At 44.1% G+C, this 27,298-nt stretch overlaps 1 protein-coding gene across 1 annotated transcript in view; it reads right to left on the bottom strand.

The window, feature by feature from the left end:
• The window catches only part of PlexA (plexin A), a 316,934-nt gene that overhangs the window by 266,214 nt on the left and 23,422 nt on the right, over nt 1–27,298 (bottom strand). Inside the window, exon 2 of the mRNA XM_076374489.1 lies at nt 7,225–8,514. Coding sequence (XP_076230604.1) covers nt 7,225–8,400 — 1,176 coding nt within the window. The 5' untranslated portion in view covers nt 8,401–8,514. The remainder of the gene's footprint in view (nt 1–7,224; nt 8,515–27,298) is intronic.

The following is a 27,298-nucleotide window of genomic DNA, read 5'->3' as shown; positions in this document are numbered from 1 at the left end:
GCGCAAAGTAACTTTTGCGTAATGAGAGAAATATTATATATTTTCATTCGTTTTTGACGAAAACGGGAAACTATAAATGCGTTTTTTTCATCTGGAAGTGTAGGTCATTTGACGGGCGTGGTGCACTTAACATTAAAGAGGCGAATCATCTAAATCGTTCGGGATCTCGGTTTTGACTGATAATGTCGCTGATCGTTGTGATATTAATTTTTAATAATTGAAAGGTAAAGAATATAATAAGAAATATTTAAAATTATATCTCTGTTCGTTTGCCTACAATAGCTGTAACGACTTAACAGGGAAAGTGGAAAATGAAGATGGAACATCATTCGAGATGATTTTGTATACGATTCTGATGGGGTGTATGAGGTGTTCCGATGGTGTATGGATTCCGTGAAGCAGAAACTGAAAAATAGGCCGCTCATCGGTTAACCCTATTTTCTGAATTTTTTAAGACTTCACTGTCTATGTGCTTGAACAGCTGTTAACTTCACTTTTCTCTACTTTCTGTATTGTGGAGTTAACCGATTTATCCAATGAGTGGCACAAATAATAATGACTAAGGATCAATGCGATGAAAGTAATAACTTGCGAAAGTACCGGATTTATATTAGAATGTTACTTTTTTGTTTACGATGGTTAGTGAACTCTTCATAACTAACAAATTCGATGTTCTCTATTCACGAAACACAAATAGAAGATGAATCTTAAATCTATCAAATACTTACTGTCACATATCTCACTCAAAACCCCCTGAATTCATCAGTTTTTTAAATTTCAACATCAAAGTTGACAATAACGTTTCTAAACCCTAATCCGTAAAAATACACAAAAGAAAATCTAATCGTTGAAATTCTGCAATTGTACTCTCTCAAGTAGAACCAGGTGGTCGCAGACCTGTCCGAAGGATTCGCGACGGTAGTGCTCAGATCACCAAGGAACCCGGGGGAAAACAATCATCGTACGGTGGTCGCCGGCACCGTGACGACACAGAGTTCATTAATTATCGTTACGTTGCGTTTCTTTGTTCGCCGCCGCGTCGGGGGAAGACGATGAACGGTAGCGAGAGCGTGTTTGTTAACGCGCGTGACTGATCCGGCCAGAATAGGAGCACTGGATTATGACCGCGTCTCGCGCGTCTAGCGGGAGACCAGCGGCGAACCTCGCGATTCGACGATCGTAAATCATGTCGGCACGTGTTCCGGGAACGCGGCCGCGCTCCCGAGAAACGCGCGGAAGCGTGGGGTGGCGACGTTTGAAAAGGTGGAAAAGAAGCTGATATTGAAATTCCGGGAAGAAATAAATATCCTTTGCTCGCGGACGGACAGAACGAGGAAAGGAAAAAGCGTAAAGCGGAAACCGTACGCTGAAAAAGAGCGGACGGGGGAAAGTTAGGAAACGAGCGACTCGAGTATTTTCACCGCAATAAGTTTCGCGCGCTTTTCCAGGGCGGATAACGGAGATATTAAAGAACGTGATTCTTTCGAACGTGGTTGATCGATTCTTGCGGTGTACGGTAATATACGTTGTACGGCTTTTTGGAGATGACTGTTCGGTGCAAGAGTAACGAAGAAACAGTCATATCTTTGATAGGTGATATTGTAATTGGAAAATGGGTCTTGGAAAATTATTGTTCTTTCTTCGGTATGGGAACAGTACGAATAAATGAAGATGAACTTCTTGTTTGGTAATATTGAATGAGACAAAATGAAGGCTCTAAATTTAGTTTTAAGATATGAATATGCGTTTTTTTAATTTTTTTTACAGTTGAAATGTTGTGTCTAAAGTTAAGGAAAGACTTTGGAAATTCTTTTAGATAATAGTGTATATGTAAGCCAGATTTTAATAGATTACGGACCTTCGTGGAAATATGGATCTTCTCCAGTTAATTTATGGAAAGTATTATCTAGGAGAAACATCTTTCGTCTGTTAAGAATTTCATCGTGTTTCAAAGGAAATAAAAAAGCTTTACTGAACTTTATCAAAGTTTATACTGCACTGAATATTAAACGTGCATAACACCTGACTTCGAACATTAAATATGAAGCTCTATTCTAAAAGTATATTAAGTCGTACGTAGGAAGCATCTCTTTTATCAGCCTTCGAGAGCCTTTATAAAGCAACATTTTCCACGTTAATTGACACTTTGACTCCTTCGCACACCTACGCATGAATGACGCAAGTATTTTCCTGGAACTGACAATGTATCATTCCCATATTCTCCAAGTATCACAAAAGAATTAAATGAAAAAGTTACTATTAAAAGCATAATAGAAACAAATTAAGAGAATGGAAACATTCTTCAATTTACAAATAAATGCAAATTTCCCATATACAAATGGTAATTACATCTCAATTATCTTATACAAAATACGCTTTAATTCGTTCAGTTGACAAGATAAATTAAATCACCATTTGAATTTAATTATACTTCCCAATATGCCTTTTTTCTACCTAGATATACCTGCGTTTAAGCATACCAAAATAGTTCAAATAAACCGCAAAGATTTCAAAAACTTAAAAACGATGTTTAAATCCATCCCAATTCCAAATCAGAAAACCGACACGCACATGTGCAACAGCGTGCCCAGGGAGAAACTGAGAAGGCTTAAATAAAGAAATGGAATTACACGGTGGGAATCCATTACGCGACAGACAACACTTGAAATCGATAATTCACTGAATGGTTGCCAGGTAAGGTCTCCCGCAGAAGGTAACAGCGTAAATCAATTGGCCACATCTCCGAGCGTCCCTTACGTGTATTTACGTAACAGGTGGTGGTATCGAAAACCACGGAGATTATAGAGCATAGGTGGCGAGATCATGGACAAAGCCTTACACCGTTCCTTTCACGCGTATCCTCGGTTAATCTAGACGATCTTCCTCCGAGAAAAAAGACTGGTTTTCTGTCCTTGCGTTGAATTGCTCAGCTTCGCCTCTTTCCTGTTGCGCGGAGCTACTTCTTTATAGTGCCCGTGTGCCGAGCAAATGAGAGTCAATTATGGCGCACAGCGTTTTGTAAAGAGACCTTATACAGGTTTTAATATTTTCAAACGATGCACATAGAAACCGTACACCCTTTTAATATTTACTAAAAATTATAAATGAGTTTTTGCGTTTGTAATCCGTCACAGATAAAAATCTACATTTTTACACCGCGAGGATATTTCTATCGCAAACACCGTTTGCAAAAACTAATCCCAAGCAAATCGCAGTATCTCCAACATTCTCGACCATTATATAATTAAGTTTTATAAGATGCTATCGAAAATATACAATCTTAAGCAGTAATAATAACGAGCCAACAAAAGTTTCACATTAAACTACCAAACATACACTAAAACACTTACTACTCTTACATAAATAACCCTCAACGAAGAACTCTTTCTTCCCAACATAGGAAATATAAAAAATAAATGATAATCGAACCAAGTAACGCGCGTGCAAACTCAAAGAAGAACTACAACAGCCATTAGGCAACTTGGACCGTCGCGAGATCCGCATGAAGAATTCAAATATCGTCCAAGAATTTCCTTCCGTGGAAAAAGGAAAACCGCTCGGAAATGGATTCACGATCGATCGTTCTCCCACGACGAGGTGCGTGACACACGGCCAGGTTTTCGCGTCGCGAGGCCTGCACCGTCGACCGTTTCCACGAATGACTCACGGCCGAGACGTCCATTTTGTCGGCGAGCGGTGGGGTAGTTTTCGCGCTTCATTGAAAGTAGCCGGGGGACGGGGACAGGGAATCGTCGGAGCGCACTCTCCGCGAAAGAACGAAATGATATTCAGCACGGTGGCGCGCGCCGGCCGAGATTTATTCAAATTTTCCTGACTAGACGAACCTTTTCGTCGGGCTCTATCTCTCTCTCTCTCTCTCTCTCTCTCGTCCCCCGTTTCATTCGTTGATCCCCGAGCCTCTTATTTCCTCAGTCTCCTTTTCCCCGGCGTGGAACGCGGCGAGAAAGTATGCCGGGCGAACACAAAGGACTTGTTCACGTACGGAGGGCGAGAAAAAGGCTGAACCTGCCACGGGAAAGCTGGAGAAGAGTCAGCCGCGGCAGATAAGGGCGGCCGTAAAGGAGATAAAGATTGTTTGTTTGGTCCGGCCGACGGACAGCCTCCGTGGGACACCGTTCGACCCCCATTTTTATTCTTCTCTTCCCTCCTTTTTCTTCGTTTTTGGCTACCGTGCGCGCGGAACTTCTATTTTCTCTGACGTTGATCTTCCACCTTCTTTCTTTGCTTCGAACTTTGAACATTGATTTTGGGACAGTTTTTCTTGAAGGGTTTCTTTTACACTTTTCTTAGGCCGTTTTTTTGTGGAATCCGTAGCGTGGAAAGGATGTTATCTTTCTTTGTAACTTTTTATTGTATTTTTGGGTTTGTAAGAGTTATGGAAGAGTTCAGCGTTTTTATTTAAACAGAGTTCAATGGGAAGTATTTTTTGATAGATAGATTGTGAGAGAATTGTAAGAGAAATTTCGTTAGACGATTAAGGATTTCATTGTGGACAAGATGGAAAAAGCTCGTTGAATTTTAGACATTTTTGTAATGCATTGAACTTTTGTATTTAATAACAACTAAACGTTTTTATATTGTCACCACTGTTGCAACACTGTCAGTAAGCAAACTACTGCATGAGTTGGTGATTCTAGCTTTCCAGCGTCACGAGGAATACCTTACAGCACAAAGAAAGCCTTCTCTTATCTCGCAGTAATAGTTTTCGCAAAAACTATTCGAGTCATAGTCCCTCCACTTTTACACGCGCCTTATCGCGAAATTACACCTATCTCGAAGTATTCTTGGCTTCGTTGGAATCGTCTAATAAGTTAATCTCGGTTCCACATTTTCAGATAAGATTGCGCTAATGGATGCATCCGCCTGTGAAACGGCGAAGCCCGACAGATACCGAAATCTGAATCCTCGTTTAGAAAGAAATTCGTCACGTTTCCGTTCAATTATACAATTTAATCGTGCGTTTATCTTATCTCCGTCCCGGCGATAGCGTTATCGTTTCTTCTCGAAAGGTCCGAAAATTCCGATTTGAAAAACTCGAAAGATACTGGTCTTATGATGAGTCTATTCGTGCTCGGAGGAAATTCTTTCCGCGAACGGAGAATCAACCGGGATACAACCAAAGGCGAGCTTTTTCTGTTCATCGCATCACATTGATCTTCCGCCGGTCGAAAGAAAGGAGTCATCAGGCGACGTTAAAAAGGTGGCCCGACAATTAGCCATAATTAAGATCGACAACGCCGTGAGTTGCCTTCTGAACCCCTTAATCGATTCCCAAGAAAAAAAAGAACCTCGCTGCTAAAAATATCTATAGTTTGACGTAACCGAGATCTCGTCGAAAACCAAAATACAAGCATTATAAAATCGAAAAATGGTTTCCAGTTTCTCGCTTGTGGGCTGTAAACTTTAATTACCGTATCGCTGGTAAGTATCTTCCAGATTAAATTAATAGGTATGAGATATTCGTTGACCATTGCCCTTTGCGTAATACCTCCTATTTCATATCTTCCCTTCATTCTTCTTCTTCCATTTCTACAACCTTCAAATTTCCTAGTGAATGGTCAAGAAATATCAACGAATATTCAATGAACAAGAATATCTTTAAAAACCAGTTAACTCGCTTTCAACGCGTCTACGCCCACAATTCAGAGGCCACCTAAAACACTGCGGTAAACGTGTCGACGACGAATTAACCGAATCCACGAGAGAGAATGAAGTCCATGGGAAATGTTCGTAGGACCTTGTTCAGAGATAGCCGGGGCGCGCAGGATCGGGCGTGGAGCCGAGGCGGAAAGCATTCAAATCCGAGCGTAACGAGACACGCACGTACACGGACGTGCAACGCGACAGTAGGAGAGAGCTCCGTGCGCGTGCTGCGCTGCGCCGGTTCGAAAGTTTACTTTATATTCAGCCGTATGTAAATGAGAAACGATCATTCAGCGACGCAAGCGCGAGCGCGGTAGCGGAGCGGTCCGGTTCACGAACCGATCGTGGGCGCACGTGTAAAACCGGGCAAGAAAGCACGCGCCCCGTTCTCGTGTTTCTTTCCCGCGAAGAGGAGGGGGTTCCTTAAGCCCCTATGCGCCGCTGTCACGCGATAAGAACCTCGAGACGGCGGTTTACCGATTACCCGGCGCTGGTAAAGCAAACGTACGCTCCCGAATGCAAATCGACACCGATGGACGGAACGAAGGACCGTTATCGTACACCTTCCTCTCTAGACTGCCTCCCCTTCTCTTTTTATTTCTCTATTCCGCTCTGCTTCCACCCCGGTAAAGAGGAAAATCCATTCGCGACCTGGCGCACACCCGATTCACACGCTTCGAACTCTCCTCTCGCTTTTCCGAGACTTTCTTCGCCGCCGCTTTTATTATTGAATCCGCCCTCTGAACCACCGATTTGCACCGACAAATCGAGCCCCGGTATACCCCGAGGCGAGAGGCTCGGATACACAGCCTGAATCAACGGAGATCAGACCATAACAGGTTTTTTTCCGTTGAACATTCTACGACGACGGAGGATCAGTGTGTTTGATGTTTTTAGAATTCTGTTGATGCGAATATGTGGGTGTAATTAATATTTATGGAAGTGTAATATGTATAGAAGTTGGAGAATCTAAAATATTGTAATAACTTGACGCGAATTGAAAGAAAATTGTGAGTGCGCAAATTCATTGCGACAAACATGAGGCTATAAACTACAGTTCGCAACATAGGAAAGACTGTTATAATTTATTACAATTCAAACTGTTATGAATACAGTAAACCCGATAATCGATATTTGAAAGAAACGCGTAAATATTGTCCGGTGTATGCTGCCTGCGCCCCGTGCACGCATTTTATAGATCTATTCTTTTAAAACACTACTGATCGCGATTACTGATAAGCACAACGAGGCTATAAATGTCTTATTACAACCACACATTTCTCATTCCCAAACGAGGCAATTACTATTCATAGAGAACAGCCAACAGAAACAATCTGCGATCGTTCAAACGTTAACCGACAAAAGAACTGAGAAGTAAATGCGCGTTGCCGTTCGAAAAGTACTTTCCACCGAGCGCGCATTGCTACCGGAACCACACGGCACGAACAATGCGCAACTGTGGCCGTTCATGGTACCAAAAACAACGGTAACTTCCTTGCGAACGAAGACAATAGAACGAAAAAATAGAAAAACGAGAAAGGAAGCCTGAACATCGCTTACCGTTGAGATGCACTTGTGACTCGGCGACACGTAGTCCAGTCCCCGGTGTCCCAAACCGCTGAAGCACTTCTGTATATTGGTCATGAACTTCCTCCTGATAGCCTTTAACGAGTACACACACAGCGCGGAAAGCGGCAGAGGAATATCGTTGCTCGGCAATTCGCTCTGCGAGAACACCGCGAACAGAACGTCCTCCTGCGCGGTGATCCCCAGGTTCTCGGCCAGGACCGAGCCGGCCTTGCCGACGTATGCCGCTTGGACCAGGTTGTAATTGATCCCCTCGTTGGTGCAGTTGATCGGTATCTCGGTGAACGAGTAGTAATGCTGATCGTCCTGGCACACCCGCACCAGCTTCGACATATAGATCGCGGTCTCGGTGTTCTTCATCTGCGTGGTCATGAAGTAACTAAACCCGCCGCTGCTGAACCCGTACACGTAGTTGATCCGATACCTCTCCCGGGACAGAGAGTTCACATACATCCTTGTGCCGGTAGTGACCGCGGCCTCCGCGATGTTCAGCATCCTATCTTTATCCAACGATCTGGAGCTGACCGCTGGCACTTCGGACCGATACGGCGAGTTGCCGGTGTAGGTCGCACCCACATACATCACCTGGGTGACAGGCGGATTCGGCGGCCCAGGCGCGATGAACGCCACCGTCGAAGCGGTCGCGTTGTTCGCGACCACTGCCTCCTTCACCTCTTGAAGGATGTCCGAGATGTTGTGGAGATTCCTAACGCGGCAGGTGCCTTGTGACACTATGCCGCAAGAGATCAGCCGGCTGGTCGTGTAGTCGATCACCAACGCCTTGTTCACGTTGTCGACCGGCCGGGTTGGCGTCTCCTGGGGACAGTTGATCATCGAACAAGCGGTCGAGTCGCCCTTCGGCCCGGTCACTTCTTTCACCACCAGACCCAAGTCCGGCGAAAGCTGATAGAGCCGGTTCACCGCGCCCACGTATAGCCGACCGGTGTTCTTGTCCACCACCAGATGGTTCATATGCTTCACCTCCGGGTCGTGGAACTTTTGTACTATGTCGGAGGAGGTTGATAGGACCGGGAGCCGGGGGGACAACAGCACCAGAATCGACAGGACCAGACGGAGCTGGCGTTCGTGCGACACCATCGACGATCTCGTCCTGGCCGACGACGCCTCGACGCCCGGGAAGACTAGCATCTTTCTACTCTACTTCCTACGCTACGGGACGACCACGGTGTATCTCGCCGCTTCCTCCTTCCCTGTCGCGCGGGGGATCTTCGCGGAGGCGTCTTCCTCGAGCCTCGCCCAGACCTGTAACAGAGAAACGCAAGGTTTAGATCGTGCATTTTCGTAGAGTAACGGTATTTTCGTTCTGTTTCATTTGCCGTCCACGCTACAAGCGATTTAATGCCGAGACATGTTTACCATGGAAGGAGATACACTGAAAATCTCTTACAGCTGGATAATTTCGCGCGGTGAAAATGTTTCAGGATTAAATTATGAATATGCACGACGCATAGAATTAGGAGTCTGTGTATTAGATTATGTATTCATTGCATTTGCAGAAGTGTTTTTGAGGTAAAAATTTCAAATAAAATTTAACGAACAAATATTATTCAATTTATTTAAATGCAAAATACATATTATTCCTCTGCTATCAATGATTATACCTTGAATCATACGTTGACATAAAATAAGACTGGAATTTTTTCTTATTCTCAATAAATTATTAATGACAAAGTAGTCAGAACGATCTTAATTCAGAAAGAAATCGTAAGGCAAGTGGTTAATTAGATTCTTATTTTAAAGTAGATCGTAAATTTTTAAGTAAATTCTCATTTCATCGAAGCAGTTGTTTTATAAAACATAACCCCCTGAATATAAAATTAAGGTGGAAACATCACGTGCTTCGGTTAAGCATTAACGTTTCGTTGTATATGATTCATTCAGTAAATTCTGTGAATGAAAGAAATCTATGAAATTAACTGTATTCCATAATGAAAAGAAAAGTATTGTTTCGGAAAATGAAAGAAGAACAAATTAAAGTCGAAATTTATCAAACAACCTATGTACTGTTTACATTCGATTCTGCACGGAGAATTATAGCGCGGAACGATCGAGCATTTCTTCGGCTCGCACGTATGGAAGATAAAAGAAAGTACGCGCAAGAACGTACGGAACTATGGAGCATTAATTAGCACGTTATGTTTAGGAATTTCATTTTCATCGTGATCGTTTGTATGCATTCACCTACACGGAACAGTGATTCCTATATAACAGAAGCCGTTCCCTAAACAAAAAGAAAGGAACCTTTACACGCGCCCCTGATTTTCCTTAGAGCCCGTCTGCTGCACTTCAGAATTTTATGAAGTAATAAAACGAAGCGTGAAACGTTTGTCTGTTGCTTCATTCTGCGTTCCACGGCAGCGAAAGAACAGGAAGGAAAGAGTGCCTCGCACGGGTTTACGAAGTATGAAGCATAAAGTGTTAATTTCACGCATTCCTTCTCATTATCATATACGCACGAACTTACGAACTATGCCATATTACGACCTGAATAAGTTTCTCAACTAGGAGAATGCGCCACGAACATTTATAAACATCTACTAATTTTCTTATCAATTCTTATCTTATACCTCCTATTTATTGTATCATTCAGAGCAATTTCCTGATTGCTAAAACATACATCGGTCAAAACACTAAACTGTTCATCAAAGCAAAATTCCTGTATTTCGATGGCTCGTAAATCATTATCGCACGTTGTACGATGTGGTCGAGGATAGATCAGCTTCAAGTTAACACGAACAGTAGCGATGCTTTCACGAACAAAGACAATTTTTAGCGTTACTGTGCAGGTGTTCAACGTTAATGGCGAGTCAGTGGCAGGCCAACGACACTCTGCACACGAAACACCGCCTGCCACAGAATAATTGCTCCGATTATCGTTTCAAACCCAAGGCAAATCGAACGATCGCACACGCGAAGACTTAGCGTGAATTCGAAATAAGTACGTAAATGGGTTAACCGTGAACTCATATTCCCCGAGGAATGTAATATACCCGCTCGTTAAACATCTTTCCAGAGCGTTATCGGATTCCATCGGAGCGATCGCAGCGTTTTCTTTCGAAAAGATAAAATAATTATGACTAGCATTAGAGGGTCTATTTAACGTGGCTACCAGTGATTCGAGACGCTTATCAGACGAACAAGTTTAATTACCAGATGAAATCATAAATTCCTGCGATTTTTCTTGCGCGTATCGAGAGATTCTTACCGCGATCTATAATAATTAGATACACCGCGGACTTCGTGCAGTTATGCTGTTTACAACTGTGAAAAACACGTCGGGGGGAAAATCTTGATGGAGTTTCAGCGGTGCTCCTTTTTTCCGTTACATTTGAAACGATGGCGAGTCCTTCCATAAGGAAGGGAAACTTCTGCACAATTACCGTGGCCGTAAATTATTCCATAAAAGTGTGAAGTTGGGTAAAGTTTCATAATCCAAGGGTAACGTAATAATTGTAATTATACACCGTGAATACTCAACGTAAATTTTCATCTTCCTTAAAACATCCCCTTTACGAGTTAAAATCGCGTCTCGAGTCGAAAATAAAGTAAAAGCGTTACCAGCTTCGGGTAAACGTTAATATTCCATGAATGCGTAAAATTTGTAGTCCTATTATGATAAATACCACTACGGCTTTTACTAAATTCGAACACCGCAAATAGAACATGTAAGAACCACAAAACCCAACACGTTCAGCGCCCAGTTTTCTACATACAATCCAGTATTCCAAACGTGAAATTCCGCTACCTCATAACATTCACTATCTCTTTACAAACGAAACTGCCACAACTTCCAATCAAGAACGAAATTCCAACCACGTAACGGTAAACAAAATAAACAAAATTCCCAAGTCTCTACACAGAAGGGACAAATGCTCCAGAAAATTGCGTTCCAGCTTTTCAAAAGGAACTTTCCAGGCCAACAAAGAATCTCTGCAAACACGGAGCCGCAGCGATCGATGTATCGAGAAAAGTAAATACTTTTAATACTTTCCTGCGGAGCGTATTTCAATCACTTCCAACCGTGGGAGGGGAATAAAAGTATTTCGACGAAGAAGAATGGCGGAACAGGAAACGGGACGCGGAGTCTGTCGGTGCACGCGCCAGAAGGGACATTACCCGTCATAATTGCTCCGCCGCGATCGGAAATGCCTCGTGGTCGGACAGGTCGCGCAGGACTTCATAAAAGTCAATGAACGGGAAAGAAAAGCATGGAAGTGAGAACGAAGGGGAGGTGCCTGACAATTTATCGACTACGGGAACCAGGTGCCTTTGAATCGGCCCCTAACGCCCATACTCCTCTTAACGAAATGAAACGGCCAACTTTTACTCGGAAATGCGCGCGCGCGCGCCCGCTTCCGCGTGTGCGTGCATGGCAGATAACTAGGAGGAGAGGGAGCGAAAAAAATCTGAAACCGAAAGGGACGGAGAGGCAGACGCAGGGACCGAAGAAAACGTATTCTTCGTTTCTTATCGCGACGGAGGGTAACGCATTCGATCGCAACAAGAAAAAGACCTTTCCTTATTTTCCGACGCTCATCTTGGGGCACGTTGAGCTGAAGGCAGCCCCGACAGACGTCAATTTCAGTGTGTGCGAGGAGGAACGGTGGAAATGGGAACTCTGTAATTTCAAATACTCCCCTCGTTCCCTCTCTCCCACTCTCTCCGGCTGTCGTAATTATTAAATATACGGGGTGTAATGGAAATAAGAATATATAGGGGTCCGTAGAGTAGGTATTTTATTTAACCCCTTGCCTTATGACTTTCTCCCTGGTTAGGAAATCGTGAATAATAAAGTGATTTCTGTGAGAATCACGCGTATTGGAAGAAATTATGTGTTCTGTTTTCATTTAATCGATATAGTGCGAATGATGATCGTGTTTAATTAATTTTTTGAGAAACTCTTGATGCTTTCACGCAAAGTGTTTCGGGATGGATTATTTTAATGAACAGCTACTGATTGTTTAATCCTTATTACTTTGACAAGCAGTAGTAATCAAACCATAAGGATTAATACGCAAAACGTACAAATGTACGTCACAAAACCTACTATATTCAAAACAAAATCAAACATAAATATTAATTCAGTGCTCAATTTTTCTACACATTACAAATTTATATTTCTTACGCAATCCAAACAAACATCGATAAACAAAAAAATCCACGGTAACTTGAACGCGGTTCGTTCAAAACGCGAACCGATTGCATCCCCATAAAATCTAATCGCCCCAATTACACCTTCACGCGAACAGCCGTCCATTAAACACCATTTACTTTCCGTATCGATACGAACTGCTAGTAAACCGAGCTCCCTCGTGTAAATACAAAGAGATAAAGACGAACACGGTCTTTTACGCAAATCCGAGGAACACGCGATGGCCGAGCGGACACGGGAATCTCGCGGCTATCGAGATGCATCCAGGAACCGCGAAGGAAAAGCAGCGGCGAAACGCGTTACAAAAGGTGTGTATTAGCTTGTGCGTGTGCAGGAAAGCCGACGGTAGACGTTCCTCGCGTATCCGCCACGCGTTTCGCGGGAGAAGAGAGATCGAAAGGAAAGATGGCCGCTCTCTCCGGCCAGGAGGCTCCTATCTGATGAGCGCACGCGTGCATTTCTTTGCGGGCTCTCATTGTGCACGGGGGACGAGGAGAATGCGACACACGCCCGGCTCCCGATGTAGGTTAAAGCCGTAATTAACGCCGTCTTAATTGCCGACAGTTTACACCGTGGTATTACCGATCTAACTGAGACAGGTCGCGACAGAGCAGCACGCGGCGCGAAGAGCGGGGACGTTGGCAGAGGACGGGCGCAAAGGGGGAGGATGGCCGTGGCGGCGGCGTTTCTCTCCGTTGCCACGGGAAAATCAAACGGCCGTGAAACGACACTTTAATTAGCGTGTTTACGAGCGAACTGGCCAGCCAGAGGGACACGACAATTTCTGGGATTAATCGTACCGACATGCCTCCCTCGAAAACGCGAAATGAAAAAAGGAGAAAGCTTCCTCGACACGGCCGGAGCTGAAGCAACTTCGAGCAAAGGGATTAATTACTGTTGCTTGTCGCAGAGTACAGGGAGGACTGTTGATTTTCTTCGATTATGTTGCTCGGTGAAGGACGAGATCCAACGGTTTGGAAACGGATTGAGCGAGAGTCGGGTCGAAGGGTGCCGAGTATAGAGCGAGTCGAAGTTTGAGGAATGAGTTAGACGGATCAGTAGATTGGAATGAATGAAATGGAGAGGATGAGAGGATGGGAATGGAGTCGAAGTGATTTGTGCTCGATGGTATTCTGAACGAATGAGTTACATTGGTGTAAAAAGTTGGTTGGGTAAAAATGTGTAGGGTGGAAAGATTAATATCACAGGCAACAAAAGTGTAATGAACGTAAGAACTACTGAAGCGATTTGTCACGTATGACGTTTTGATTAAGGACTATTAATATTCAGTCACGGTACACGGAATATGTTCCATCGGAAGACTCATTATATGTAAAACTGAAATAAAAGTTTTACTGATATCATTTCCATTATTACTTCAATCACTTTTTGTACATTCGAGTGTATCATAAATATTATAAACTACCGTGCACGCGTGAGGTATCATAAACATTGACTCCCGATAAAAACGAAGAAGCAAAAACAATCTTAATAAACATGCTCGTGTATTTCAATTGTTTCCCTACGCTCTGCATAGTTCCCGCTCGTGGTTTCCAGCGCGCGAAATTACAAAAGCCGGAAGGTATGAATGACAATTGGCTATTTATTCTCCGCGAAGCTAATGTGTCTGGTCGGTTCCATATCGTCTGAAACGGTACGCGGAACTGACGCGGCACCCCGAACGCGGAATAATTTCTGCACCGCGCACCGAGACCCCTCCCCCGCCATCGGACGGGGACCGGCGCGCGTTAATTTTAATTACAAAGTGCGCGGCCGCTTTAATATGCACATTTATTTTAATGGAAAACCGACGGGGCTTCCGAGCGCGCGATGCACTCGATACCGCTTCCCTACGTCTCCCCATATTTCATCATTTCCACGGAAATGCGGGGATTTTACTTTTATTTACTTCGCTTGTTGTACTTCGCTGTGCTTTGTGCCGTGTTTTTAAGCGCGCGATGAATATCCCGTCCCAGCAATATTGGCGACCGCGTCGAAATACGGCTAAAACAGAGCGCTCGTCTACCAGAAATTTGGGCACGCCGCGTTTAACGCGCCTCTGACTTTAATACCTACGCGAAAAACGGGCGCGGTTTATCGTGTATTACTTCGTACGGGAATTATTGAACAATTAGAAGTCTACTTTTCTGTTTCCTGTGGAAATTCCTAAGTATAATTTACTCTATATATTATCTATTTGCGAAAGGGAAAAGTTATTCCTTGAAAGTAGAATCTGTCGTTTATTAAAACTTCTGTCACTGATTTAATATAGCAATATTATAAAGTCTTGTATACTATATTAAGCTTTGTATACAACTCTTGAATACAATATTATAATAAAGTAGCATTGTTTCTTAAGTTACATAATTTCCCATTGGCCAATTTCAAAGAATGTCGTCTACATCTCATCGAGAAACATTAAATATTCTTAGAAACATTCACCGTACAAAACTGTGGAGTGCAAAGAATGTGCATACGATTGACTACCATACAGTTCCACAATACTCAGTACGCGTAAAAAGAAAAAGAGATCGAATTGTTCGAACAAGTGATGCAGTTCAACTCGTGCGTTGCACGCCAATGTGCGTCCAGGGACGCGTCTGGCGAATGGGGTCGCCCAATGGTCCGCGTGGCGGGGTGTCGACCCTGATTCCCACCGCCGAAATACCTAAAGACGAATATCCCGTGTTTCCGAAGGTTCCCGTGAAATCAAGGTCGATCTACGACGCCGTTAAGCGTTGAAACCATGCCAAGAGTTTGATCGCCGCGATCGCCAGTTCCCTCAATTCCTCGTTACGGGGATCGCTGGTAGGCGGTCGCGAGGAAAAACGATCGCGGCGACGCCTCGGGAATTTTAAAGAGATCGCGGCTCGATTTAAAGAAATGGAAGCTCCGCGAGCTCGAGAAGGGAAGAATTTAAATAGTTCGCCGAACGGATAAATTACGGTGGCCGGGAAATGCGCGGAGGGAAGCAGGACCCGTTACAAGCCGCGCCGGCGCGCCTTAAGGGGTAACTACGTTTTTAAGGAGCGGTTCTCGTAACGAATGCGATCGTTTGGTAAACCTGGACCCGCGTCTTCCGCCGAATGAAGGAAAAAGAATAAGAGAGGAGCGTGGGTGGATAACGGGATGGGACCAAAAGAGGATGCATTAAGGAGGCCGTGATTCCTTTCTCTCTCTCTCCGCTCTTTCCTCGTTCCCGCGGTTACGATGCCCTCGGTTTCCTTTCTGACGGATTAAGAAACCAAGGCGATTCCACGGCCAGCTTGAAAAAAAAGGGGACCTTTGAATGCGCGGCGTTACTCGGGGCGAAAGGAAAATGTTAATTTGAATTCGGGAGTAATTGCTGTTCATGCAAATGCGGATTTTCTTTGCTCTCTGCCGCGGATATTTCGTAAGGCGGATTCTATGGTTAATGGCTAAAAGTTCGGGTACGCGTGCCCGGCGGAGTTAAGGAAACGTCGGTAGATATTGTGTTCTGTTGAAGATGCGGAGTACTCGTTAATGTGAATAGAAAATATACATGTACGTTTGAACCTAGCATAAAGGAGAAATTATTTTCAAACGCGTGTGAAAAGTTTGAAATCCAGTTTGAAAAATTGTGTACAAGCTCCTGTAGAATTGTATGTGGAAAGTATGAGTTTATCAAGAGAACAGTGGAACTGTTTATAAAAAATTGATAAAACGATCATTTTTTAAATGCAGTAACATTATTATGGACAAAAATATAGAAAGTTTGTAAATGTGACAGAAGAAAATCCTATATAAACACGTGATTATACTTCGAGCTATTTTTTTAGCACTTTTCCTTCCAACCACCGAGAACCAAAAATGTTCGAATAGATAATACAAAAAAATCTCTCGCAATCTTCGGAACCATTAATTCCGGGTGCGCGCAACTAAAATAAACATACTAACGAACAATAGAACGGCTGATTAAATGTTGTAAAACACATTCAACTCGTAACAAGATGTACCCACGCGGGGACGTAAACTTTTAAGGGGCCCTGCGAAGGAGGAAGTTTCCGCGTAAAGGCGTAATTACACCTGCAGCCGTTTTCTTCGCGACATTTTTATCAGTCTTACGACCGGGTAAGTGCGTAACAAGGTGGCGGGGACTCTGAGGAAGAACCGCGCGGCGTTATGAACGACAATAGCCGACGAGTGCGCACTTGAAACGCTGGTGTATTCGCGACTTGCGGGGGGAAACGCAGCGGCACGAACGTGGGAAATGCCTCGAGACAAACTGCCTTCTTAAGCAAACTTCCCTATAACGAATGCGATCGCGCGACTAACTTCGTCGGACTTCGGTTCTACGCTGAACGAGGAAAAACCGAAGAGGAAGAGGCAGTCCGTGGAGGACATAACGGGTCTCGGCCAAAAGAAGCAAGCTCGCGACGACTTCCTTTAAATCTTTCCCAGCCTCCGCGAAACTCTCTGATTCCTCGTTAACTAAATGGTCGGCGACGAAAAAAGCAGCGGTGGCGGGAGGGATGAAAAAAGTTGGGAAGTAATTTAAAGAGATACACACACAGCAGGGTCTTCGGTTGCCGCTGCTTTCGATACCCGGGAGCGGCGTCGCGCGGATAAGGCGATTAGAAGGCGTACAAGTTCTATCGCCTGAAAGTTTCAGCTAAACCCTTTGTTGTTCGGACGGCTAAGCTTGTTCCGATTACCAAATCCAGGGACCGAACCTGTCGCTAATGAAATATCCGCGACGCGCTTGTTTATGAACTCGGGGCAATCTTTGGACTCTTAATAGTGAGGCACCGATGATCGACAATGTTTCCGGAAAAAAATAAGATAGATTCGAGGAGAATATATGAATTAATAAATTAGTTTACGTTACTTGTAGATGTTTTTAAATCAGTAACAGGCTAACTGCTTGCTTCTTCAAGTGTCAACTACCTCAAAAAACTTACACTTTTCACTGATTCGTCATAATATTTCCCTTTCTGAAAGTACATATTCAAAACTTTTATAAGAAAATTTGTATTAAACAAAGACTCAATACCACATTCGTTTAGGAAACTAATACCGACAGTCTCGCGGACATTTACATATTAGATTGAACGTGACGGTCTCAAAGGGGCAATGTTTAACAGCATCCGCCACGAGAGTGGAATAACAGTGGTCCAGAAATTACTTGGAACAAAGGAGATAACGAGGTGACCTGTTTCTAGAGGATTTGTACGCCTTTAGTCAGTATCTCTGGACACTTAGTTTCGGTTTAATTTCGGCGGAAGACGCACGGGACGAAACGGCGAGCAAACCGACCAGGAAAGAGAAAAGTTTCGCGACCAAGGTTCGGGTCCGTGCAATTCCGGCTACAGTCGCGAGGCAACCCTGTGGAAATCGGTCGTTTTAAAAAGTCCAAATTGTTTAAACTCTTAACGATTGTTTAACTCGTTAAAGAGTCATTAAGGCCGGTTTCAGCCTGTCGACCTCGGAAGAGTATCGTGTCTAGAGTAGACTAACCTCGTTCCTTCCGCTTTCCTTTAGAAACGACTACTATTTCCCAGATCCTTCGAACGGGTAATGAACAATTTAATGTTCATGATCGTGACATGGTTACTTTCTAGAAATATGATTTCCACTAATTGACTTTCTAACGAATGTGAATATATACGATCAGAAGAAACCATCAATAGTCAATGAGTATTAATGTAGCTAAGGAATCCTCGCGGAAGGAAGAAGCCAGACGATAGATGAAATAAAAATATCTACTTCATATAATACCTCTCTACAACGCGAAACTTCCACTATTCTTCAATCCCATAAACATTGAAAACATCCAAACCCTCATCTAACAAGAGACTCTCCTTCACCATGAGAGCCGCGAAGTCACACAAATTAAATCACACCGGTACACTTACCCGAGCATTACAGTGCCCGTAACGAGCCTACATTAAAGGTGAATCTCCACCGAGAGAACACTCGTCGTCGTCTAACCCACGGCGTCCCAATCAGCGAAACAAGCGGTCAAGAAATTCCGGTGTTTACCCGACCTACCGCAAAACCACGTTATTGGTCTTGTAGGAGGGAGCAGTCGATCAGGTTCACGGAACGAGTGGCCAGAGGGGGTGGTGGCAAGAGGACGAGGAAGAACAAGAAGACAAAGAAAAAGAAGAAGAGTAGGAGGAGAAAGAAGAAGAAGGGTACGGAAGGAAAGAGGAGCAAACGAGACACGGGACCGATAGCGATGAGAAATAGCAGACTGCAGGGCCGTCCTAGTGGCGTCGTTCGTGTCGATGTTCGCCGATTTTTCCGGTCACGATGAGGCCCCGGCTCGCAGCGACGGCGGCGGCGTCGGCGGCGGCGGAGCCCGGCTCGCACGCCGAGAAGGAAGGGAAAAGCTGGCGGAACGGGACGAAAGAGCGGAGGAGTCGTCGTGCCGCTCGGCAAAGGCCATTTACCGGTGACAGAGACAAATAGAACCGGGTACGTTCTAGGGGGCTCCGTGAGAGAGAGGGCCGCGTGTCCTCTAACTAACCGAGCCGTAGTGGAAGAGGAGGAGGGCAAGAATGAACCTACCCCACGGTGCGCGACAAGGACTGACAACGATGAAACTGGCCGGCACGAGGAGGACGGAGCGGGACACGGTACGAGCAACAACGCCGAGACACGATGAATTCCGTCACGGCGTCTCGGACCCCATACCAATGCCGTGACTCGCCCCGCGGACACCCCTTTCCTACCCTATGTTTGTTTTTTCCTAGTCCTCTCCTGCTCCCCGCCCCCACCGCCTCTCGGCGTTTATCTGGAGTTCCCCGCTTTGTTTCGTACCCGGGAAGAATCATTTCGTAGCAATTAACGCGTTAGATGTGCTCTTGAATGCGGAGGCAAATGGCGACCGGAGCCGGCAATTGGACGGTACGTTGGAATTGAAAATGGTAGCGGAATGCAAAGATTCTGGTGTAGCGCGATGGGCATAGTTTAATCCCCCATGACGCTGTGTAAGCTTGAAGTTGTGTGTTTAAATAGTGGTAACACCTGTGCAACAGTAATGTTCCTCAAAATGGCCGTGTTACGCGAGACGAAGGATTCGAGCTACGGGAAATAAAATGTTGCTACTTTGCTTTTAGGACTGTCAGAAATACGTTCGTGACAAGTGTCTGTAATTACGGAAATATTATGTCAAACGGAATATTATTTCAATTTATACAAAAATTATCCAGCAATCATAAATCAAGCACTGTCAATCAAACATTACACAACACTTCTCACAGCCGGAAAAGAAAACTGAGTTACAATAGTTCAACAGACCAGTCGGGTCCAACTAAACTCACTATACTCTTCCCGCCCGGTGCAATTATTTCAAAGTTCCCACCCTTCAACTCCCGGAACACCTATATACCGGGTGGTGAACATTCGGCAGAAAATAGAGACTTCCTCCTCTTCTTTCTTTCCTTGAATATGGAAGAAGTTTCGGAGGAACGGTGGGCAGGCCGGGGTAGATGGTTGCCCGGCAAGGGAAAGTTTCAGGCGTAAATTAAACAGAAGGTTCTTTTATTAAAAATCAAGAGTCGGCGGAAAGTTCCCGCGGAGAAAGAGGAGAGTATTAACCAAGCGAGCTGGCGAGCGAGCAGGGCTCGAAGACCAGGGGAAAGAATCAAACTCGATGAAATTAAACTCGAATCGGCGGCGTGCCGGAAATGAACTCTCTCTCGCCCCCTTGGCACGGCCGCATTAAAAATTCCAACCCCGTCGAAATACACGGAAACGGAAGACCGCGGTGCGGTACGGTCCGGCAGGAAACTGCGTTGGAAACGGGGTGCGGCACTGACGCGGGGCAAAACGGAGCCTAGTTCCGTGCTCTCTTCGAATGAAGCGCGGCGGACCGACGTTCCATGAAACATAAATGCCGTTGTATCCATTCGCTCGAAATCCCGGGCGGGTCGTTTTCGTTGGGCTCATTTCTATACTCCATTACCGTTGTCATTAAACCGCCTCGAACCCACGCGAACTCTCCCCAGTCAGTCGCCACACACGCATTGGGATATCGCGTCCGCGTTTTATTACGATTAAGAGACCGTTGCTCTAAAGCCCGGCGCGCAGATACACGCCTGCAGATATTTTCGGGGTTGATATCGGGGTAGTGGACCCCCGCAGAATGAAAACAGGAGCATCGATGGGGGACCCGGACCGTGTCCCCGTAGAATTCTGATGACTCGTGTCTCGAGTTGCGTAAAGGCTTTATGGATGCAGAGATTGCGTTAGAGGGTCGAGTTTGGTAACAACGTTAAAGGTAATTTCTGTGGAGTTTAATTAATAATGATTCTCGGTTTTGTAGAAGCTGGAAATGCAATGTCTGGTTTCAACGAATCGTAAGGTGTAGTTTCGTAAAGGAAATGAATTTCCGAGTATTTTCATATTTTCTTGAAGTATTACTTATATTACTCTTTGATTTTTATAATATTCAGCTGGAATATAGAAATTATAATAACAATCACGTTATCAATTAAATAGTTCATAAACTACCATCGTCAAACTCAACCGGAACATTCACTGCATTGCACCTCCATTTCCCGATCGCAAATCGCTATATACTCGCAACGAAACGCAGACACGAAGAACACAACGCTCGTCACAGCAATTCCGAACACTCGGTGTATATCGATCGAAACATTCGGCAAGAATAAATCGCGCGGAATCTTCGACAGGCGAAATAAGAAAATAACGAATTACCGTGGGACGAGGCGAGGCAGGCAGATGTTTTCGGGGTTGAAATCGGGGGTGAGCCCGGTCGAAACTCGAAAACAGAAACACCGACGGGGGACCGAGTATCCTGGCAGACTTATAGTTTAAGGGCAGCAGCGCGGAGGAGATTGGAAGGAGAAGGAAAACGATGGAACCTGGAAGGGAATTCGGAGCGCCAGGGGGTTGCAGGTCGCGGATGCGGGAAAGGAAAGGGCAGGGGTGTGCAGCGTTGCTGTACAAGGTTCTACCCGGTAAGCTCGATGCCTGTTAAGTTTCTCCCATGCGTTCTATCGTGTCCCGAAGCCCCAAGGGACGTCGAAGCTTTAGGGTTCGCCAAGAGGATCGACCCAGCCCGTACTCAACGACGTCCTGCTTAAACTCCGAGGGACGAGCGGGGCGAAGGGTGGATTTCGGTAGGGCGCGGAGCTGCGTTGGCCCCCGGTGGGACGAGGGTCGGAACGACCGGGACACGAGGCGACGAAACTCAATGGATCGCCGAAAATGCACGACCCACAAACACATCGCCGCCGAACAAAGGACATTGTTGGGCTGAAATAATTGCGCTACTGTCGGTAATAATGCGGCCAGATGCCTACGCGACAGAATTCGCTGTGGAGATGCGTGTCGCCGGGTGTTTTAACTCTTTAAGGCGACGATCGAACTCAAGTTTCCTGATTCATGTGGTACGTTTTTTGGACGTTTGTTTTTAAGCGAGGGGGACTTTTGCGATGGATGGATTGCTGAAGATTAAAATACAAGTCTTTGAGTAATATTATATAGAATTCTGATATGATACAAATATTTCTAGGTGTCACGGAATTTCTTAACATTTCTGATGTTTTCTTTGAGGGTTGCTTTTATCTGTCATTATTAAACTGGAGAAAACTGCACAGAAGAATGGAAATACTTCACAGGGCCCGTCGATACAAGTTCAACAGTGAAAACAATTTCAATGTAACGAGCCCGTAAAGCGTTCATATTCGATGAAGAGAATGAGAGGCGCCCCATTAAAAATGCATCAATCACTGTTAACGGAGCATAGAAAAACAGTAAGTAAAAGGAGCAACAGCGTGTCCGGTTGCATTTAGGATGCATCGAGCCAGCGCGACACCGTGACAGTTTGTGATGAATCGGTGCGCTCGGAATGATATCGAAGGACGGAGCCGGCAGCCAGGAAAATGGGCCATTTGGTCGGCTATTTACAAAATGCTCAGTAAGAGGTTTCCTGTGAAAAAAGGGGAGAAGGAGGAAAAGAAGAACGGGAAAAAAGAGGACACAGAAGCAAAACCCGCAGACGGAGGCGGGTGGCGCGTCATAGAGATCGAGGATCGCGGAATATCGTTATCAGCCACCTGTCAACGGAGCCACGCGACCCTTTCGTCCTGCCAGGAAAACTCGTACAACGGTTTTCCATCAGTATGAAACAGCACCGTGTCAGCTCCACTCGACAACCGGGTAACAAATCACCGAGGATATGATGATGCCCCACTACGATTCACGGAAAAGAATTTCGTTCAGATATTTATCACGATCCGCGAATTTCCTTCGCAGTCTGTTCGTTCCTTCGTCGAACAATACCATTTCCTTCAACGAAGAAGGATTGCAAAAATTTATAACAATGGTTTGCTCTCTGAGCTAATGGAATAACGCTGTATAGAATACAACGTCCGAAACCTTTTTTGTTAATTTCTTTCTCCGATTTGATTGGATCACAGCAATGCAAGATTTTATATGTGTATCTTTCTTATTAAATTATAGTGTAAGTTTCTAGTTCCTATATAGATTAAACTCTGTACCCTTTATTTTCATGGAAAATTTACTAGACCGTAATTTTGTTTGTATGTATCCTCATTTTAATTATCATTGATATCGATTACGACGATGACATAGAATTTACATCTACTCGAATTTATTTCAAATCAGATTTCGACGAGCCCTTTTCCAAGGGATGAATGACGTTTCACGGTGTATTTCTATTTTTCCAAACGTTAACGCGCACAAACTGAATCGGGTTGAACAACAAACTTGGAACGCGCAAACGAGAACGAGAAAAAAACAGGTGAAACAGAGAAAAGGATCGCGACGAGGTTATTATTCCCGCGAGAAACGTCCGCGTTTTTCAGCGAACCGTTTATTTAACACGTTTTAAGAGACTTTTAAATCACTGCCAGCCACGTCCGGTAGTGTTCGCCTCGAGCACCAAGTTAAGGCTTTTCCATCCGCCTAATCCAGTTTTGATTATAAATCACTTAAAGCCGTCGTCCTGACGGCGAAACGAAGTTTTCGAAGCAACACCGGAGCGCACCGGCTATATTTACGGACTTGCCAGTCCGTAATTGAAGGATTTATCTAGGCGGCACGGGGGTGGGGACAGGGGCGAGAAAAAAAATCGACACGGGAGAGACAAGCGTCACGTTTTTCCGCTGCCACCGCCTGGCGACGTTCAGGCGTCGAGGCTCGCGACCGCGCCGAAGAAAAGTTGTGTTCCGTTGCATTTACACGACTGTCGCCCGATCAATCTACGACAACGTGTCACCACGCGATACATGCGCCACGAGATTATCTTCCAATTTTAGAACGATTATCTTATTACACGACACCGGTGTTACGGCGATCGATTGAACGAATACAATTCATCCGTCTTTTAGAGCGAACCTCTGTTTCAGTCCGAGTTCTGAAGCTAAATACGCTATCTGAATGAATTTAACTGATTCTTCTTACACTTAAAATTTTCAAACTATAATTTGTATTAATTACTAGTGATGTATAATATTCTACGTATTTCTATCGTACATGATTAACAACTCAACAAGGAAAATCCCACAAGTTCGAAAAAATACATAAATTGCGATCCAATAAGCTTTTCAAAGGACAGATTATAATAATCCAATGAATTCTTTAAAAAACGCTGTAACCATAATTACGTGACTATAAACTAACCATCGTCTTGCATTACATCCTAGATACGTTTCTCTTCAGTGGACAGTGCACGATCCATAAATTGTAACAGTGGCGGTATAACAATAACTACCGATTGCAAGGGAACCATTAACGACCAGGCATTTGAGCGTAACGAAAGAAAATCGACCAATAGTTCCGCGAGCGGTTCATAAAGCCCGGCGAAGACACGCCATTACGCGTCGCGGGCCCGGTCGATTCGTATCGCGATAGGCGGCTGAATCACAACGCACCGCCTTATCTAGGAATTAGAGTCAATTCGCGCGTCTCGGATGATACAGCCCGTGAAGGAGGCACCTAAACGCATGGCAACGTCAAATAACAACAAGTACATTACATCAGGTTAGCATGATTCATGCGAGATAACGTCGTGCCAAGATAATTACGGTTGTTAGGAGCAAACAAAGCGGAGGCGCAGCCACGGAACCCGCCGCCGTCGCCGCCACCGCCGTCTCTATCGACCGCTCGAGTACGCTTCGACAATCGGCGCCGCCACAATCAAGCCCCGATTCAACCGAGCATCCACGATGATATTAACGCGGATTAAATATCCCCGCTGAACGTGCCGCGAGAAACAATCCGACGCGAAAAAAAGGAGATATTGGAAACCGCGGCCTACCCGTACGTGCAGATAACATCGCGCGCTCGTCCGTGATCGTTATCAAGAATGACTGACTCGCCGGCCGAGGCAGCTTCCTGGTTAATTATCACTTTCGCGTTCGAAAGCTTATTTAATGGGATTTTCGATGATGCCCGCGATTTGGATTTCATTAATTCTGTTTTCGCGTATAACGACTACGTTACCGAACAAGAATTCAGTTACTTTGTCGAGAGTTCTATCGGGGTAAAATGAAAATTCTATTACTAAAATTATTTACACGACGTTGTCTACCATCGATTTATTCAATTCGATAATAAGTAATAACCATGCTTTAGAGTAACAGAACGCAGTGCTAGGTTAGAGCGAAAGGAAGAAAAGGAACTGGGAAATGTCCGAAATCGCTTTTTCGATCGTGGCCGACGTCGAATGATCGTTTCCATGTCGAAAAAGCTCGACCACCGGCGAAGCTTGAACCAGAATCGACGGCCACTGTAATTCCGTCCGCTTTTTATTAGCCAGACGGACTTTAAGCGGGTAAGCCACTTAGACGTAATAGCGCGACCGCGTTATTCGGTCGACGTTACGTCCCGGCTGCCCACGGAAGTGAAGAAAGTCGAAAAAGCATCGGGGAAAAAAGGTGTACGAGTCGAAAGAAAAAAGGAGGGGCTTGGCGGAAGGAGAAGGAGTGTCTTGAGCTCCGTACACACCTACAGGTAAGGAAAGGTACTTGTTTGAAGGACCAATAGAGAAAATAAAAAAGGTAACTGAAGAGTAGATGAGTGAAAGAAGGGAAAAATAAGAACGCCAATCGCAGTATGGTACGAAGAAAGAAAAAGATTTGTACGAAAGCAAGGATAAAATCTACATTACAGAATTTAATCAGACCATAAAGTGTGTAGACAATCGAATAACTCGTTTATTCTTTTTGAGTCTTTAATCTACTTATTTTTCTATTGATTTACATAGCATAATACAATTTTTGATCCCTAGTAGAGTAACAAATATTTAGACGATTTAATATTTCGTGATATACCGCTGGTCAATATTAAATAATAAAGTAACTTTGTACGTTACTATTCGTATAATCGAGACAGTACGGTTCAGTAAACAGAACAGAAGAGAATAGGATAGGAAGAGGCGAAATTTCTGGTCAAGTGTTCAGCGTGGTATTAACCCAGTTCAACCTGGGGCATTATTGATTTCGACGCCAGCCAGACGGTGTGAACGAAGTTCCATTCTTAATACTTTTCGAGCCTCCGATGTAAGCGTGCGGTTCGTTGCCGCCCGGTGTACAACGAGGAATCGATTATCGGGGAGAGTTCGCGAGGGCACGTTGGCCCGGTTCACGGACTCGTATCAGAAATTCTCCCTTGAGTTGAGGTTAATACTTGTAAAAATAGTAACTTTCTTTGATATTACATATTCACCATACAATTCAATATTCCGATATTATATATGCAATTTTTTCAGAGTAACCTAAATATGTTCGTGAATTCTCTGTGCTTTTAATGAAGAACATTAATAAGAATCACTAATTATTCATTAGCTCACTTATCTCCGGATAGTTTTATCTAATTACCATTTGAGATAAATTGATCAAGGTATATTCGACAATTAATAATGCATAATTAACAATAAAAATAAAACATAAATATTACAAATTTTTCTTAATGCAATTTACTAAAATTTTACAAATCTTTACATACCACGAAGAGATCGAAATCCACAGTCTACTTGTCACAGTCAGGTTCCACGTAACTCTTTTCCCTCAATTAAGCATCCAATACCTTTGATCCAATTAAACTTATCAAATATTAATCAAACAATTAACCGAACGATGGACGAAGGTTAAGTTCCCCAATTGGACTGCGAAACACCATTGTTACGTATTATTCCCGAAAAGCAGAGACGTTTCTGCAGCCGGCCGTGCGATATTTCCTCGTTATCTGTAGCAGACCGGTTTCCGGGAAACGGCGCTTTCCATTGCGAGTCAGGATCCGGCTTAGCCGGCGAAAATTACTTTCGCGGAGCGGCGTCGATCGGACTCCACATTCCCGCGGATACTTTGAAATGGTTTAACCTCTTAAAAGATACTAACAAATATATTTCCTAATAGATTAACGTTGTAGTCCAATGATAAATGCTCTTTTTTCTCATATGATTTCCATAATCACCATCACTCGTATTTATACTGTACAATTCATTCATTCGTTTTATATTACAGGTTTCCATTATCACAAAATTTTCTATTTTATTATACTTCAACAATACAATAAATAATACAATAATATAAGCAAAGTCATAATTAGGTCCCAAGGCTGGTATTAACATTTGAAACTTTATGAAAATGTCTGAACTATCCTCAACAACCACTATAGTCGATTTAAGTCGATTTTAACCAATGCAAATATACGAATACATATACTAATTCTCCGTTTCTGAAGCTCTAATTTCCAAAATCTATATAAAAGAACACCTACTGATCTAGAAACAATGCAACAAAGCGTACAATAAGCATCCGTAAATCCAGGGTTAATGAATCAAATGGTTTAAGTAGAAACTAAAATCATCTGTTCAAAGGAAAAATTCTCTCCTGAAGATGTTAATTCCGCGGA

This window comes from Nomia melanderi, chromosome 2 (genome assembly GCF_051020985.1).
Source record: "Nomia melanderi isolate GNS246 chromosome 2, iyNomMela1, whole genome shotgun sequence".
In the NCBI taxonomy this organism is placed as follows: Eukaryota; Metazoa; Arthropoda; class Insecta; order Hymenoptera; family Halictidae; genus Nomia; species Nomia melanderi.
This window is presented reverse-complemented; position numbering and strand designations above follow the sequence as displayed.